The 18,424-nt window shown below is 36.6% G+C and overlaps 1 protein-coding gene across 1 annotated transcript; it reads left to right on the forward strand.

The window, feature by feature from the left end:
- Positions 1-6,307: 6,307 nt before the first annotated feature.
- Positions 6,308-17,473, forward strand: LOC140775835 (protein phosphatase 2C 32). Its single transcript, XM_073119293.1, has 5 exons — positions 6,308-6,728; positions 6,841-9,400; positions 10,671-10,784; positions 16,541-16,805; positions 17,279-17,473. Exons 2-5 carry the CDS (start codon positions 7,010-7,012, stop codon positions 17,392-17,394), a joined length of 2,886 nt encoding a protein of 961 aa, XP_072975394.1. The 5' UTR covers positions 6,308-6,728; positions 6,841-7,009; the 3' UTR covers positions 17,395-17,473.
- Positions 17,474-18,424: the final 951 nt, after the last annotated feature.

Genomic DNA, 18,424 nt, shown 5'->3' on the forward strand with positions numbered 1-18,424 from the left:
AAGAGAGGAAAGAAAACTACGTAAGGTTTCGTAATTGAACGAGATTTGGTAAGCCAAGGAAGACGTGTTTATGATTACAACTCAATATAACCAAAGGTTGTTATGAGCCAAGATAGATTTTAGCTGGCTTCCAAATCAATAGTTTTGCTACTTTAGAAAAGTTTTGTTTTACTTATCTTCTTCTTTCTGTGGTTTTCAACAGTTGATGCTTTTGATCTGATATTCCGAAGAACCAACAGACCAATCAAGAAAGATCTTCAATGGATTTAAATTATGTGATTAAGAACGAGTGCATCTTAATGCATGCTTAAATATGAATGAAGATGACAAACTTCTGTTTCATTAATAATTAAGCAAGTTTCTGAGACCAATAAGCAGCATTAGCAAAGAATATATTGTCCAATCTCCCACATTGTCTCCATACCTGGGTTGCATCATTCTCCATCTCCTTTAAAGTTTCTTTTGACCGAGAAGTTCAGACAAGTATTCCCAAATCATTTGCCTATGCAAAGGAAGTATGACATTCTTTACTAAGATCACTTTATCAACTCACACAATGCTTCTCTCTTTCCCAAAATGGAGGGTGGAAAAGTCACCCAACTTGCTGCTTCTCTTCTCCTGCTCCTACTTTTCATACTTTTAAATTGGAAGTGGTGAATATTGTTGATTGTTTGGGTATATCTCTCACAGCCTTGCACCTCTATTTGATCAATGCCTCAGCAGAACAGTGCCCCACTTCCAGTGGCAGGCCAAATTAAGAAGCCATGATTGAGAAGAAGCAAAGAACTTGATGCTCTTTGGCTTCCTCAGTAATCTGCCTAATTTTATCACCATTGTTGCTAAGTGGAAGGTTTCTAGTTCTTCCTCCATTGGTCAAGATGCCTGGTCAAAATATTTCAATGTGAGATGACTATACTCCAATTCTTTTGCTATCTTTCTCTCCAAAAAGTAACTTGGTTGGTGAGTATTAACTCACCTTCTTTTACTTTAGTAAAAGGTAGTAGGGAAGAAACTCTTTATATTCCTTTTATGCTGAATACTAAGAGAAGCTCTTAATTTATGTAAGCATTGTCCTCAGCCTGCTTGCTTGTGTGCTAAATAAAATTCTTAATAGAAAAGAGTGCTTATGTTGGTCCACCTTTTATAAAGAAATTAAGAAGCTGAATAAAAGCTCAAAGAAGATAAAATTTTATCTATCCAAAGAGCCTATTTTTATAAAAAATTAACACTAAATCGGTCTTTTTTTTTAGACACGCTAGCTACCGTTCACCACTTTATTTTTAAGTATAAAACGTTGAATCTATCGAGGTTTTATTCCTATTGAAGACACATACGAATAAGAAATATTATTATTTTTTATTTGTATTTATATGTTAATTAGATAAACTAGAGAGATGTGTCGTATTGCTATACGATACGTTATAGAATATATTGGATTAAGATTTAGATAAAATAAATATTCTCTTCACTTTTCGTACATGTTTGTAAGTTTATACGTACTTTTTATATATAAAGCAGTGAGCATTTTATACTTGAGATAAAACATTCAACTTTTCCGTATTTTACATTTCATATTATTTTTCTGCTGACCATGTTATGAATTAAATCTGAATAGATCCGAATGTAAACTAATTATAAAAATTTAGTAACAGTAGTCTCAGAGGTCAAGATTCTAATAGTTTAAATTTTATATAAATCAGAGGTCGAGATAAAAAGATATAAGCAAAATAGTGGAGGAATGTCAAGATTGGATAGATTGATAATTATCCGACGTTGCAACGGTCGTCGGAGGGCGGTGAACAACCAAAGGATAAGGTAGAATGACTCATGGAGGTGATGGTGGCTAAGATTTGGATGTAAAATTAGATTTCTAAGTTAAATATACTCCTAGGAAAATAAACGGCTATAATTAATTTACTTCTATCTTTAGATTATCTTACTCTTACTCCTAAGATAAACTCCAGACTAAAATAATTTCACAATACTTGTGATTATTAAACAAAAAAGCTCAGTCCCTCTATATATAAAGGCCAGGTACAATGAGTCCTACTCGGATTACTCCTAAAAATTTATACAACTCAAACTAGAATTTACCTTATAAATTTATATGATTTAATTAAATTTGTCTTAATGGTTTACATGATTTAACTAGACTTGTCGCAAGAGCTTATATAAGCATGAATCAGTTAGAAGATAAATAGGCACAATTCATGGAGTCCAATATCTTCGTGATTTGATCTAATCATACCCTGATCATATTATGGCACATTTGTTTATAACTGATATATCTAAATTAAATCATTTTAAATAATAAATTTGGAGGATGAAATATTTGGATAAAATAGAATTTATGAGAAGGCTAGTCTGGTCAGAAACTTACAAAAAACAATGAGAACTTAAAAGGTGTAAGTTGATTCCTTTCTTGGAGCAGATTTTGTCTTGGAGAAGAAGACAGTCTAAGGGCCCCAGGAACAGACTTCAAGTTGACCACAAGTTAGTTGCTTGTTGCTGTCAATAAATATAGGTCAATTTTCTTGGAGTGGATCTCAAACTCAGCATCCCTAAATGGAAGGTTGAATTCACAGTTACTTTTATTTTTATTATTGTTCACAGTTTCACATTATACCATATACATATTTATTTTACCAACTGTACATTTTATTTTGGATGTCTCAAAAATATCCTTTCAACTTAATATTAATTGACAAAATAGAGAATATTATATTACTTCAATGGAACACCTCTTTCATTGGACTTTAAAATTTATTTTTCTTTATATAATTACTTTAATGTTAAAAAAATGTCTCGCTAAGAGTTATTACTCAGATAGTTAAATAGGTTTTTATTGTATACGTATTCTTGGATTCAAATTCTAATAGTATCGGTTTAATTATGGTATTATTAACTTTTCAATTTTCTTAAAAAGATTAAAAAAAATTGTTAAAAGCTTTCTCAAAGATATCAAGGTCGGAGATTCGAATGATAAAATATTTATGATAGGAATGATAATAAAGAAAAAGTATACTATATTTTTTAGAAATATTCCTTCAAACTATTACTAACCTTCTTATCCTAAACACTCTGATTTAATATATATTGATAGGGGTAAAGGTGATGAGTTTATTTCACCATTCATGAAACTCTCCTTTCTCAGCCTGCCAGAACTATTTATCTATGGATGATCAAAGAAGACTTCCAAATAGTCAATACTCATTAAACATGTACACACTTCAATGGTATGCATTATGTCACAATTAAATGCATAAATTCCTCATGAGGTGGGTCAGGTTTTGTCAAAATATTCAACACCCGGGACAAAATACCTACTTCTGAAGCTCAAACCCTTCAATATTCAATTCCACAACCACAACATTGCTGAGATATTAAATCCATGCAGTTGGGGAATTCCACCTAATTCTCCTCAATTACTATTCCACCAACTTGGAATTTATGTCAAAAATTCCTCCCTGTCCTTGGTTAGATATTTTCTTTAGCTCCAATGGCTACAGATTCATGTGAATTTGTTCTAGGGATGGTGTTGGTCTGTGAGTCTGACCTGGCTTGAAGTCAGACAAGATTCACTTCTTTTCTATTCTTCTTTTTAGGATTTTTCTTTTCTCTTATATATACCCTTCTAAAATCTCTTATTTGCTAATATATCCCTCTAAATTTCATACTTATATACTCCTTAAGGCTAATCAACAGTAAAATTCAATCCATTTAATGGTAAAAAAAGATAAGATCTTATTCCTGTTCGCATTCCTTTTTCTTAGTTATAAGTGATTTTGTCTCTTTTCCGGCTAAATAGCTCGGATTTTAATTTACAATTATCAAAATACAGCTCGAAGACTTTTAAAGGACATTTATGATCTTGTTTTATCACGTGCCCTAATTTATCAGCTAAATAAAGAGTCAACTCTTCCCTTAGGAGAAGGGCACATTGGCCCATTAATTAGCCAAACTAAAATAGAGGTAATATTTTTCCTACGACAACTTCCCTCACAAAGTTCTGATCCAGAAACATCTATTCAAAATTAGAATTAATCACTCATTCAACTTGAATATTTTGGAGGTTGCTCATAGAGTGGAAGCCCTCTTAATTCCTTTTGATGGATAAGTGTAAGGTCATCTGGTCTGTGGCGGTTTTACTAGGCTTTACTTGTCACTAAATTTGATCAATAAGATTATTATTATTATTAATTTTGAAAAATTGATATTTTTTTAAACAATTAATTTGTTTATCTAGAAGCTTTAAGTTATTAGGTCAAACACTTGAGAAGGCACTTAAAAAGAAGGAAAAAGCAAGAATTTAAAGAGGAAAAGCACATACACATACACATGAGGTGACTCCAAGAGGAGGAAAGCAAAACTAAAGAAAGAAGAAAAAGAAATGAGGAAGGTAATAGAAGGGCAGAAGACAATGATGAAGGTCATGCATGAAAATTAAACATCTTATGCACCTTCATACAGCATTTAAGGGGGAACAAAAAAAAAAGTTATCATTTCAAAGAGATGAATGGAGATGAACTCTCTCTCTCTCTCTCTCTCTCTCATTGCATGATCATGATCATGATCATGATCATGATCATGTGCATCTGCATGTGCATGCCCTGGGTTGCATTGGGATCTCACGTGCTCCAAATCTATATTAGCATCCCAATGAATGGGGCAGTTGGAAAAAAGAGAAAGACCCAAAGAGAGATCTCTAATGGAGTAGACACACTCTGATGCAGCTAATAGGAAAAATCCCAAAGTTGCAGTAGAGAGAGAGAGAGAGAGAGAGATGTATATATATGTTCATAGGTGAGTGAGTAATACAGTAAAATAGTAAGCAACCACTGCACCAAAGTACTGTTTACTTTGACTTGGATTGAGGTGGAAAAAAAAATGATATATTGGATTCTTATGGAGATTTGCTATCAAACTACCACACCACCCTTGGTCTCAGGGAAAGAGGCCAGATAAATATTCTAATGTTCAAGTGGATTGGAGGGCTAAGGAAATCAGATGGTGGTGGGTAATTCTGAAGGTTCTTTCTGGGTGTGGGTGACTATTAAAGATTCAACGGAAAGCTAAAGAAATAACAAGAAATTAAGAGAATAAAAGGTTGGGCGAGTAGAAGTTTAATTGTCAAATTAATATAGAGATGAACTCTTAGCATTTAAATATCTTAAGATTTGGACTTTGGTTTGAAGATGCCAACCTCCAACCACCTTTCTTCCATGTATACTACTTCTATGGTTCACAGTTTATCCACACCCTCTCAAGCATTAATTTTCTCCCATTTATATATTTATACATATCACTAGTCAAAGCGAACCATTGGGTTTGTTGGTGCTTGTGGAGTTGGTCTCTCGAGGGGCCCAGCCCCATGGGCCATGTCTCCGATGCATGCATGCATGCATGCATGTCAGTCTCATGCCATGCATGAAGATGATGGATGTATGGATAATCAATGCCATGCACGTTTAAAGATGGGTCATGTGAGATAAACGTGGCTTCCTTACATGGCAATGACATGAGTCGTCCAAACGAAGTCCCATGCATATGGATGACAGGAGAGCCTTCAGGTAGCAAAACCTGACTACCTGACTGGGGGAGGAGAATAATTAATTAATTATTTATTAATTTATTAGAGAAGAATTAAAATCCTATCAGGGACCTCTTCCTAACTTTCTACTTAGCTTTCCATTATATATCATTAACTAATTCAGTGTATGGAGAAACGATGACTAATTAAGTGTCTGTGCTAATGAGTCATTAAGATTAGTTTGGTGGTCTTTTCAAGTGATGGAGATACCAGCTGACTTGAATATTAATGTGCAGCTTAGTCAATAGATCACTGTTAACGTAGACTAGACTTTGCTCTGCATAGATCTTAGAAAGAAATCATTCAATATGCTTGTTGCAGACGAGAGTTTTGGTGTCCATAATTTAAACCGAGGTAGTTGCTCATACAAACATAAGTTACGTAAAGAAAGAATAAACTACGAGGTTTTAGAATTTTATGGTGATGATCCATGGTAGTGATCCATGGTAGTGATCCATGATGATGATGATGTGTGATGAGGAAGGAAATTCTGGGCTTTTCTTTATTTTGACTCCTGGCACCACCAAATCCAATCATTCAATAGTGAGGAAAAGGAAAACAAACAAAAGAAGAGCAGAGTGTAATGTAATGTAAACAAAACACCAACTCCGGTTTCAACTTTTCAACTCCATTTTAATTTCTTTAATTTATTCTTTTTACCCCCTCCCACCCCCCCATTTGAAAACCCCAAGAAAGAGACTCTCTCTCTCTCTCTCTCTCTCTCTCTCTTCTCTCTCTCTCTGAAGCCCAGAGGAAGTGAGACTCTTTACTCTCCCTCCCACCCTTCTTCATCCCCTTCTTCACCACTTCGTCTCCTTCTCCTCCTCGTTCAGATCACGACGAAAATCCCATTTTTTTGCCCCCATCCTCCCCTTTCCCCACCTTTTCGCACCATTTCTCGCCCTCCCCTTTCCCCACGTTCCCTCGCTCGACTGCTCCCATCTGGGTCTGCCTTTCCCAACCATGGTTCCTCCCGTTTTCTTGATTTCTTGTCGTTGGTAGTTGACTTCGAGTTGCCGTTTCAGTTGGGGTGTGTGCTATCTGGCCTCGTCGTCTCTTGCTATTGGGGGCAGCTTAGATCCGTCGCCTGCAGTGGCAGCTCCAGGGATTTCACGGGAGATTTGATGATCTCCGAGAGGTTAGGCTTTGAATTGAGTCTTTGCTCTATTTTGTGTATTCAAGTGATTGATTCGCAGAGCGCTGATGTGTAAAAATGGTTCCTTTTTCCTTTGGGACTTTTGATCATATAGATGTTGAGCAAGTGCTTATGATGCAAACTCTCCAGAAAAGGAGTCATTGGGTTGAGGGAGTGTTTGGGTACCTGCTCATGGTACAGAGCTACCGGAATCCTCCATTCCGGAGATTATACGACGGCGTTGTCATCGGCCGCTGGATGTTCGTGTCTTGCTAGGAGAGGTGATGGGCAACAGCACTTCTCGAGTGGTCGGTTGCTTTGTGCCATTAAGTAATGGGAAGACTGGTGTCAATTTGGAGTTTTTAGAGCCCTTGGATGAAGGATTAGGCCATTCTTTCTGTTACGTCAGGCCGGTGATTGGCGATTCTCCTGCTATAACTCCGTCAAACTCGGAGAGGTACACTGTCGATTCAAGTGTGCTCGACTCGGAAACACACAGTGGTTCCTTTAGGCAGGAGATAGTAGAAGATTTGGCAGGCTTCCAGAGACCCAACAAGAATTACTCTGAAACCACTTTTAAAACCATATCAGGAGCTTCAGTAAGTGCGAATGCCTCGACTGCCAGGACTGGCAATCTGAATGTATTTCTCTCAGGTGAGGCCCAGGAGCCTGCTGCTTCATTTGAGAGCACCGCTTCGTTTGCTGCAGTCCCTCTGCAACCAGTGCCTCGGGGATCAGGACCCTTAAATGGGTTCATGTCGGGGCCGCTAGAGAGAGGTTTTGCTTCAGGGCCATTGGAAAGAGGGATGGGTTTTATGTCTGGTCCATTAGACAAGGGCATTTTCATGTCAGGTCCTATCGACAGCACAGATAGGAGTAACTTTTCAGCTCCACTTGCTTATGGCCGGCGGAGGGCAGGGTTAGGACGACTTATGAGGAGCATGAGTAGACCGATGAAAAGTGCACTCTCTAGGACCTTTACCAGACGTTCACAGGGCGCTGGATGGATGCAAAAGTTTCTTCTGCATCCAATGACCCAGTTAGTCTGGCACTCCAAGGAGGCAAAGTTTCGCTCAGAAGCTATGCAAAACTCTGTGGAGGATGGGCCGTCCGATCCAGAGTACAGCAATAGCCGTAACTTGCAATGGGCTCATGGAAAGGCAGGAGAAGATAGGGTTCATGTTGTTTTATCTGAAGAACAAGGTTGGTTATTCATTGGGATTTATGATGGATTCAGTGGCCCTGATGCACCTGAATTTCTGATGAGTAATCTTTATAAAGCTATAGATAAAGAATTGGAAGGGCTGCTCTGGGATTATGAAGACAAAGGTGAGGGTAGCATAGACACATCTGCTCTTCTTGGACCTGATACTACTGAGGCTTCTTTGCTGTTTAGGGAAGATACCGTTTCTTCTCACTTGCAGAGCAGTGAAATGCAGAAGCAATGTGATAGTTCTCAATCACACAAGGCATGTCAAGAACACCAGTCTGACAAAGAAAATTTACAGGTTCAGTCAACTGAAGTTGAAAGTGGAATGGAAGCTAGTGCCAACGAGAATTGCAGCAAGCAAAAAGTGGAGGCTGATGAAATACTAGAGGAGAAAGATGGACACAAGGGCATTGATCAGCAACCAGATGAAACCATTCAAAAAGACAATACAGAATTGAGAGAGGGGGACGAGACAGCAGGCCCTGTTCATGTGCCACATGAAGATCCCCCTTCCGATCCAGATAACAAAGTATCTAAGGATTGCAGAAAAAGCAAGCGTCTTTATGAGCTGCTTCAGATGGAACTGCTGGAAGAATATGATATCAATGTGTCTAGGTTGAACAAGAGGAGCTCATGGGATGTTCACTCAAGTGTCAGTGAAGACTTGTCTAGTAGACAAAGCATGTTCACAGCACAGCCTTCTTCATGCTCTTCGAGACTCAAAGGAGAAAATTTGGATCATGTTGAAGGGGCAGGAAGTTCGAGACGAAGTGAGGGTGTCTCTGGAGCAGACTCCGAAGAGTCGAAGCATTCTTCTGTTGCGTCATTTTCTGCTGTGGGGCATAAGCAGATCATGAGAAGATCAATCTTAGGATTGAAGTTGAGGAAGATGTACAGGAAGCAGAAATCATTACGCAAAAAGCTTTTCCCCTGGAGTTATGATTGGCACAGAGACCAATCTCATGTGGATGAGAAGACAGCCGACCCATCAGTAGTCATCAGGAGGTGCAAGTCAGGGCCAGTTGATCACGATGCAGTTTTGAAAGCAATGTCACGAGCACTTGAAACGACGGAGGAGGCCTACATGGAAATGGTGGAAAAAGCACTTAACAAGAACCCTGAGCTTGCATTAATGGGTTCATGTGTTCTGGTGATGTTGATGAAGGATCAGGATGTCTATGTTATGAACCTTGGGGATAGTCGTGTCATCTTGGCTCAGGATAGGTCAAGTGATCAGCAGATGCAGCACCACAGCTTAAACCCGATAAAAGATGATATGAGACTTAGAAACAGGTCGAGGGAGTCCCTTGTTCGTGTGGAGCTTGATAGGATTTCAGAGGAGTCTCCTATGCATAATCCCGACAACCGGATATGTAATATAAGCAAGAACAGGGAACTGTCACTTTGCAGTTTAAAGATGAGAGCTGTCCAACTGTCAACTGATCATAGTACCAGCATTGAGGAGGTATTGCTTTTGGCTGATTTACTTGTATCTCTATCTATATGCTTGTCATTTGGGTGGGTGTTGGTTACTGTGCTTGCTTGGAGACTAGGAAAATCACTCAACTGATGAACTAGAAGGTCTATTATTTCTCTCACTCAAACTACAACCGCAATTTCCTATCTAGTGTTTAGCAGTTTTATTTATTCCTGCTCCGGTTCATTATTTTCTGGGAGGATGGGAGTTCTTAAAACATTGGTTTCTCAACAGCATGCATCAGAGGCAAGGAGAAATCTCCCTTGAAAAGTAAAATAAGCTAGACTTGTGATACATCTAATGTATATTATTTGATGTTCACACATGTAGGCTGTTTTATTAGGATAGTTGATTTTAGTTTTCAGGAGCCAGAATCTGCATGTTACATGTCATGGTACTTCAACATAATCTCTTTAACTTTCTTAATACTGTAGTATCTTAATGAATTCTTTTATTTCTTTGAGTTACATTTCTGTGCTGTCAACATCATGTGGGTATACAAGTTAGACAATTTAAAGCTTATGAAGTATTCTAATTTACATTACTCCTTCCAGAATTGTATGCAAGGTACTAAATCCCTTTCTGACTGCCGTTTGTATTGGTGTTAATTGTTGAGTGTTAACCTCACCTTTAGTAGAGGCAGCACAATTTTTCCCTTTTAGTCAAATGAAATGCAGCTTAGTACATTCTTCATTCTTTTACAACAGGTTACAAACATCAGGTTTGAGACTGGCTGAAGACATAGTAAGATGTATTTTTTTATCTCAAATTGTCAGTCATTCTACTGCTGATATTAGTGAGGGTTGATTGGTTGTCTGATAAAAAAGAAATAATAATCAAGTCAATTCTGTGCAATCTTGTTACACTGGACAATCTCTTTGTCATAACATTTAGATGAGAGAAAGCCTGCTTTTAGAATAGCTTTCTTCTATGGAAATAGAAGGTCGAGACTTGGGGACTTCCAGGTGTTTATCTTTTGGAGTGAGAATGTAATAATTAGGAGCGTTCTTGAGTTATCTCACTAAGGTTCTTGTTTGAGCCATATCTTACATTGTATTATCTATCTGTGATGAAGATACTCATATTTTCACAGCAAATGCATCAGTAGGGTGAAATAGGTGATAATTTGTTGAAGCCAAATAAAAGACTACATTAACAAGTATGGTTTGATGTTTTACTGTGTTTGCCACATTGCTTAACATGGTGAGTGGTGACTGAATGTTAACTGTAAACTTACCTTTTAACTGACACTATACAGGAAGTCTTGAGGATTAAGGCAGAACATGCTGATGATGCTCAAGCAGTCTTCAATGATAGAGTAAAAGGACAACTGAAGGTTACTAGGGCATTTGGTGCAGGGTTTCTGAAGAAGGTTAGCTGTACTTATTCATTCCATCATTTTAGTGTTCAATCTCGTAGATGCATCTGATATTTGTTAATGACTGTTTATCATTATATTTGGTGATTACCTATGCCTGTGAACCTGATTTAGTTTTTACTAGAATCTGCACAATAGTTAACGTGACCTATCTAGATCCAAGTAGTTTAATGCACTGTACCATCTACTTTTCAACTAACGACTAGGAATCAGGAAAATGAAATTATCAGAAACTTCACTTTATATGTTAGTGATTCTCAAATTGTATACTGAAGTTGCTGATCTAGTTGCCACTTAATCAGTTATTTCAAATTTGTTTAGATTTTTTTTTTAATTATTGAGTTCACTGTCAGAACATACCAATTTTAGTCATGTAATAGTGTGAATATGGTAGTTCCTCTGCCGGATAATCACTCTTTTGGTGGTTTACATGAACTGCCAATGGCATACTTTCTTTTGGCTGTTGGATGATGTTTGTGGTTTTTATAATTATAAGAAGCTGGTTCTATAGGAGGTAACAAGTGAGAAACCTTCAGATAATCGTATTTAGGATGATTTGAGCAAGATTCTAAAAATCGGTATCAAGATCGATATCAAGCGTCGGAAAAAACGATACGTATCGGTCGTATTGGCCATCTGCATCGGATTAAACTATTTTAATTAAATAAGATTTTAAATATTATTTAAAAATGTTGAGAAATTTCTAAAAATTTAGAAAAAATTATAAGAAAATAAGAAATAATAATTACTCACATATAAAGTCTAAAAAGTAAAAAATCTCTCTTCCTCCTCTTTTTTTCTATCTCTAAACTGTTAATCTAAGCAATTCCACTCTCTCTCTCACTCTCTCTTTCTTTTTATTTTTCCCTCACTCACACACACACTCTCTTCGTAACTCTCTCTTCCTTTTTCCCTCAGTTGCTGTCAGCAACAGCTGCTGCAGCAAGGCCGAAACCAGCCAAACCGGCTAGTTTCGGCCTGGATCGGGATCGGCCGAAACTAGGAACTATGGATTTGAGGGTTTCAACTAAGATATGAAGTGGGAAATATCTTAACTTCATGCAAGCCCCCTTTTGAACTTGGCTCATTAGAGGAGATCCGTAAGAGATGTGATAGAACTGAATTAACTTGTCATGAGGATAGAAACAAAGCAATTTTGAACATTTGAATAATGATATATTAAGGTGCAGCTTACAAGACAAATAATTACTTTTCTGTTCCACTCTTAGGGTTCTAGTTTCCAAACAGAGTGGAGGACTAACTATAGGTTCAAAGCTACTATATTTTAAACCACCTCATCTTAACACATAAGAAATATCCATTTAACACTTTGAGTTAATTTTTAACCCACATCACCTTAATACATATGAATCTAGAAAGGAATATTTGATCTTGTTCAAGGTGACACTTCTAAAATTTTTAAATTACCTTCATCAATGTCTATAGTGAGCTCATATGTAATGGTTTTACTCTCACAATACCGTTGATTTGACATATAATTTCAAATTAAAGTGTTGTCATTTCTTGTAGGTATTCAATGCATACTTGTAGGTTTGTAATGCATATTTGTATGTACGCAATGAGATTGTAGGAGAGAGGAGAGAGGAGAGAGAATTTTTTTAAATTTTAGTCAAATCAAGGGTAAAATTGTAATTTGGCTTATGTGTGGAATAATTTGAATAGTATTTTAATCTAGAGTAGGGATAATTTGATGTTTGCTTTCTAATTTAGTGTAGTGTTCTCTAATCTTGAATAAGGAAAAAAAAGATAATCTTGAAGTAAACGGGGGCTTAGGGTTTGGTTGTGGGAAGTGGAAGAAGAAAGGTGAAGAAGATTGTTGGATGTTAATAAAATTGTAGGTCAGATTCAAGTCTTACTCGTCTTTAACTCGACTCGGACCCCAATAATTAATAAGGTTTTGGTTGGGGTTGGATTTAGCTTTGATCTAAACCAAACCCGATCTACAACGTTTTTAACTCAAGTTAATTGAGACTTGGGTTGGGTTTTGGGGTGTGCCATACCTAAATCCAACCTGAAAGTAGTATTATTTTCTTACTCATTTCTCTCCATTACCAAACGTCACCTTTCCCTAGCTCAATTGACCTCCTCCTCTTTCTCTGTCTCTCTCCCCCTGGCTTCCAATGTCCATGAGGCCCATCATGCCTTTTTTCCACATCTAACCATTCTTTTCGTCTTCTGCGGCCATCATCACAGGATGAAGATTGTATGGGTGGCACATCCCATCCCGTCTAACACCTAGTAAGCTACTGACAAAGCTCATGGCTAGCAATTAAATTCTTGCCTACAATCTTTCCGTCTTTCATCTTGTAACCTTTTTACTGTAGTTATATCTTATGTCTAGATCTCATCTATTTAGCTCTAAAATTATGACAGTATCGTCATTTCCATTGAATATTATTTCATAGACTGAGACCAGTTAATCTCAACTCTATTTAGACTCAATTTGGATGTGTCCACCTCTATGGAACATTTCTGAAACTAATAGACAGTAGAAATCTTAAATGATCCTGCTCAAACACACAAACCAAACACTGTAGAATCTCAGTCATATGACATTAATTGATTAGTACTAGAATCTCTTACGTTTAGGGGTGCTGAGAGGTCAATTTGTTTGTCTCATGCCTGGTTGTGCACATCGAGATACTTTAACTGCTCAAATCATTTTAGAAGTCTACTTTTGCATCTACGGTGATTTGCTCCTTTGACTTGCAAGATGTATTATATCATCTGCACTGTTCAACACTCAAATACTGCCTGAGCAGAAAATAAGATGGAAGTTTGAGAACAAATAACAGGACCACCTACATCAATCATCCATTTGCCGAAATCAAAGGTTACAGAAATATGTTTTTGTATTAGCTGCCGACTGTCCCAGCTTAGCTAGCACGAAATGATGCTATATTGCCTATACAAGTTGCAACTGACATGAATTTGTGTCAATTACCACGCTGAGCCATTCTTAATGTGTCTGGAAGTTTTAGTTCTACTGCTGTAAGATGTAAATACATTCTTATACAAAGTGGTCATTGTGATCTCATTCACTATTTAGCAATGATGGCAGGTCAAAAGCATTGTGATCCATTAGATTTGCTAGTATATATTTGTATGAAAGCTGATGATTGGAAAACAGACTTCAGCTATTCTAGGGTATGCTGTGGGTGCCTTTTGGACTTATAATGGCCATACTCTCCAATTCCCTGAAACAGACTTCAAGAAAGCTTCACTACGTGTTAGCTAATCCTTTGTTCGTAATCTGAAACAGTTCTATTTGACTGTCGCATTTGCCTATTACATCTTGCTCTATTCTAGTGAAGTAGTAATGACTAGCCTTCTCAAATTCTCAATCTAGGCATGTCTTTCTTTATCTAGTGAACTACCAATCCTCTTTAATGATGTAGAATAGCTCTGTCCACAAGATAAAGAGCAACTGAGTATTCAATACTTCAACTGCCATCATCACTACTGTTATTAGATTATGAGATAGTGAAAGACTATTGACTATCATCATCATCATCATCTCATTCTGTCACTTTACTTTCTGTCTTATATATTCACACCTCACAAGTGGCGTGGGTGCTTAGACCTTTTCTTGCCTTGAGAACCTTACTGATGTTCAGATTTTTCTATCTAGCTACCTTCAATACTTATATGGTACTCTGACAGTTTCTGCAATATAACGGAAAGGTCAATCAAAGATAAGATGCAGTATGCAGTTGATCTATTGGAGCTATAGATAATCAATTCATTCTGTATAATGGTTGATTTCCTGATTAATTTGCTATTTCCATACCTTGGTACTTTCTCCTCGCCCAACTACCTACTAATGCTAGACATGGTAAAAAAAAAAAATCTGCTAAGTGATATGCTGTTTCATGTTGTTCTAGTTGCTGCGTTTGGTTAGCATTTGAACAGTTCTTTATTTAAATCCTAATTGGTCATTTGCTATCCAATTCAACAGAATAATTTAGAGTTTAGTCTTGTTGGCAGACTGAATCACTTAGTTATTTCTTTGAGGTTGACACATCTTTACATCCTTTGACTATCTTTCTAGGTGATCAAAGTTGCTGCCTTTTGCTGAATTGATTTGCGCACTCTTAAGTCAGAAAGGTTCATCGCACTGTAGATATATCAATTGTTTGTTCCCTTTGGTGTCTAATTGATATAGCGTTTATGGAGTCTAGTTACAAACTCCAAAATAACCATCTAATATGGTTATACAGATCATAGTATGTGCTATGACTGGAAATATGCATGCCCAGTTCCTTGATTGGGCTTGAAAGTTGAAGGTGTGAAAGTTGAAACTGTAAATCTGGAATGTATAAGTATGAATACCATGATAGCATTACTATAATAGTTGGACGCCCTTTGTTATTTTAGTATTTCTGCAGATTTGGAAATAGTTGAGATGTGGTCCTCCAATATGAAAATGCTAAAGGTCTGATAGTTGAGCCAATTACAATTGGCAGGACAGAGATTTTGTTGATTACATCACACTATAGATAGTCTAGGTGAACCCATTCTTTGCAGATGATAATCATTGAAATTTTTTTCATGTTTTCAGCTTCCAGTTTAAGCTTTTTGATTTTATGCTTCTAATCACAATTCTGGGATTTTCAAAGTTAGCTTCCCTATGTAATAGAATTTAAATTCACAGTTCACACGGTTATTAGTTAAGTAATTGGCCCATCTTTCCAGTAGTAGATTATTTCATTTAACTTATAATGAGGTGATCTTTTATTCAATTTCCCTCATTATGGTGTGAAAGAGGCCAACTGAAAACGGTAAACCTCATTTAAATTATAATATGCTTAGAAGCATCCTTTGTTGCTACTTGCTAGGGTTGATTTTTTTTTTTGCTTGGTTCAAATGTAAGGCTATGTACTTAAGCTTTTAAACTAATTGGGTGGCGTTTGTTTAGCCTGACATTGTACATGGCTTATATATAATACCCTTTAGGTAGCAACTGAGCAACTACCTGTCTCTTCCCAGATTAGTATCATACAGTGTCAGTAAGATAAAATTGCATGATGCGTCGTGAGATATTATCAAAGATTTTTAACTTGAAATTTAAATGTTGACTGGGAACTGAGCACTTCTTGGTTTACCTTCCGTATTATTATGATTACACATCTCAGCAATTGAAAGTATAAACACAATCCTGTTAACCTAATTCAATCATTAACAGGTAGCTAAACAATTGTATATTGATAATGAAACATCTGCAACAAAAATATTTTTTGAAAAATGAATGTGACAAAATCATCTTTCAATTTTCATTTTCTAGGATATAAAGGAAATAGATAATGATGTACAATAGGCAAGATTATATTCTCTTAGTTGTCCCTTGTCCCATCATCTTATTTTGCATGTGTTACCATTTTATTCAATTTGACATGCACTTTCATCTTATTCTTGTGTCATTGTCCATGCAAGACCACATCACATATAGGTAAAAGTACTTTCTCTTCTTTACCACTTACTAGTTTAATTTCTTGGAAGAGTCAAGTTACCAACTATCTAGATGGATGCTTTGCCATGATCTTTTAAGAAAATGGTGAGAAAAGTGTAGACAGGCTAATATTAGGACTGCTATGTTTTAAATTTCGTATATATATATAGGTCATGATCATGTAGAGTACCTACCTTTTATTTTATTTTTTTAAAAGAAAAGGTATATTCAGGTTAATTACATTGGTGTACTGACTGTGACTGGTTTCTTTCTAATACAGCCAAAATTCAATGATGCCTTGCTTGAGATGTTTCAAATTGACTATGTTGGGACGTCACCATATGTTAGCTGCATTCCCTCTGTTCTTCATCATCGTCTCTGTGCAAGTGATCGCTTTCTGGTCCTTTCTTCTGATGGACTGTACCAGTACTTTAGCAATGAAGAGGTTGTTTCACATGTTGAATGGTTTATGGAAAATGTTCCAGAAGGGGACCCTGCACAGTACCTAATAGCCGAACTGCTTTGTCGTGCAGCTAAGAAAAATGGTTAATCTCTTTCTGGTCATCTCTATGATATGTTTCATTATTTAGTTCGTGAGTTTTTTCTTTCTTATCAAATCTGAAGGCATTTTACAAAGTATTGATATGCATGTGTGCGGAGTCTTCTCTGATTTTTTTTTTCGCTGCTGATCATGAAGATATTTGTTGATTAATCTTGCACTTCAAATTTACTCTATATTCTTTGTCCTCACCGAAATTATTATATGATTCAATGTGAAAAGCACAGTCAAGTTTTTCTCCTTAGTTGAGTTGCTGTCTAACTTGGCCATAGCAGCCAAAGTTCCTATTGCATTTTGATATCTTTTGATGGTGTCATCCTTTATAATCATTTGTTCTCCATTCTTTACTCATTTCATGCATATTCCATCTGCAACCGGGCATTGCTTGTTTGCATTATCTGTTAAGGAGCTTTATACAACAAATGATTAAAAGGTTATGTTTCTATATTCTTCATGCAGGGATGGATTTCCATGAGTTGCTTGATATTCCCCAAGGGGACCGGCGGAAATATCACGATGATGTTTCTTTGATGGTGATTTCCCTTGAAGGAAGGATTTGGCGTTCATCTGGTTGATAATTGCCTGATGTGGGTCTGTGCCATGCTGTCCGTTAATGTAACAAAATTCCAATCAAGAAGGGCATCTCTCTTATCATTCTTCTTCGTTGTCTCGTCCCACCTTTTGCTTTCCTCCTTTCTGAGCTATAAACAGTGCTGCGCCTTTGTGGTGCATGTTTGGCCATCCAATTATGGGCCACTTTGAGGATTACCACAGTTCACGAGTTATAATTCTTTTTTATTAGTTGGCCTATTTGTTTAGTTAATATCACAAATATCAGGTAGTTGGACTGCTGAGATCATATTTGTTTGGTGATCTCATACATAGTTAGGTTCACCAGATTTTTGATCCGATCTGAATTCCTTTTTTCTCTGCTTTATTTCTAAAGCAGATGTGATGCACAATTATCATATCCAAATCCATGGAGCAAAACAAAGGCAATCCATGCACAATTATCACAATCATCCTATCAGTCTATTGGAGGTCAAAATTGAGCATCTCTACCACACCTTATGTTAATATTAAATGTAGTAGCAATTGTTAGTTTGTTAGGTACTGTTATAACTTAATAGAGCTAGTAAACATATCAAGATCATCATAGCTTTTTGGTACTTTCAAACTAATGCATATAAGTGCATCTCATATGGGAATTTTTAGCTAAGATACCATCATTTTAACTTTAGCTTACGATCTTTGGGATAATACCCATAGTCAAATTGTTTATAGTTGGAATACTTGGCAGTTCTTGATTACTGTCATAATTTCAAATCCTTAAAACAAAGTAACCAGGAAAGTTAATCTTCTACATCGTCATCTTCTCATTCTTAACAAAATATTTTTTCTTCTTCTTTCAAATAGAAGTTTTATTTAAGTTTGAGGTGACTGCACTAATACAAAAAGATGGGACAAAACCCTCTTTTCCATCCACCTCTCTGTATTTTCTTCTCTGCGGTGGTTTGAATTTGTATAGAATAGATCAACAGAGTTCATGTCTCTTTGTTCTGTATCCAGATAATAGAGTTTGGTATATATATAATAGATGGGCAC

This window comes from Typha angustifolia, chromosome 14 (assembly GCF_048772165.1).
Source record: "Typha angustifolia cultivar Huaian chromosome 14, ASM4877216v1, whole genome shotgun sequence".
NCBI classification, from domain to species: domain Eukaryota; kingdom Viridiplantae; phylum Streptophyta; class Magnoliopsida; order Poales; family Typhaceae; genus Typha; species Typha angustifolia.

What these genes read in the sequence shown, in the direction of transcription:
- LOC140775835 (XM_073119293.1), top strand. Translation starts at nt 7,010, where the DNA reads ATGGGCAACAGCACTTCTCGAGTGGTCGGTTGCTTTGTGCCATTAAGT. An exon ending in ATAGTACCAGCATTGAGGAG is followed by an intron (nt 9,401 to 10,670) that starts GTATTGCTTTTG and finishes GACACTATACAG; the next exon opens with GAAGTCTTGAGGATTAAGGC. An exon ending in TCGTGCAGCTAAGAAAAATG is followed by an intron (nt 16,806 to 17,278) that starts GTTAATCTCTTT and finishes TTCTTCATGCAG; the next exon opens with GGATGGATTTCCATGAGTTG.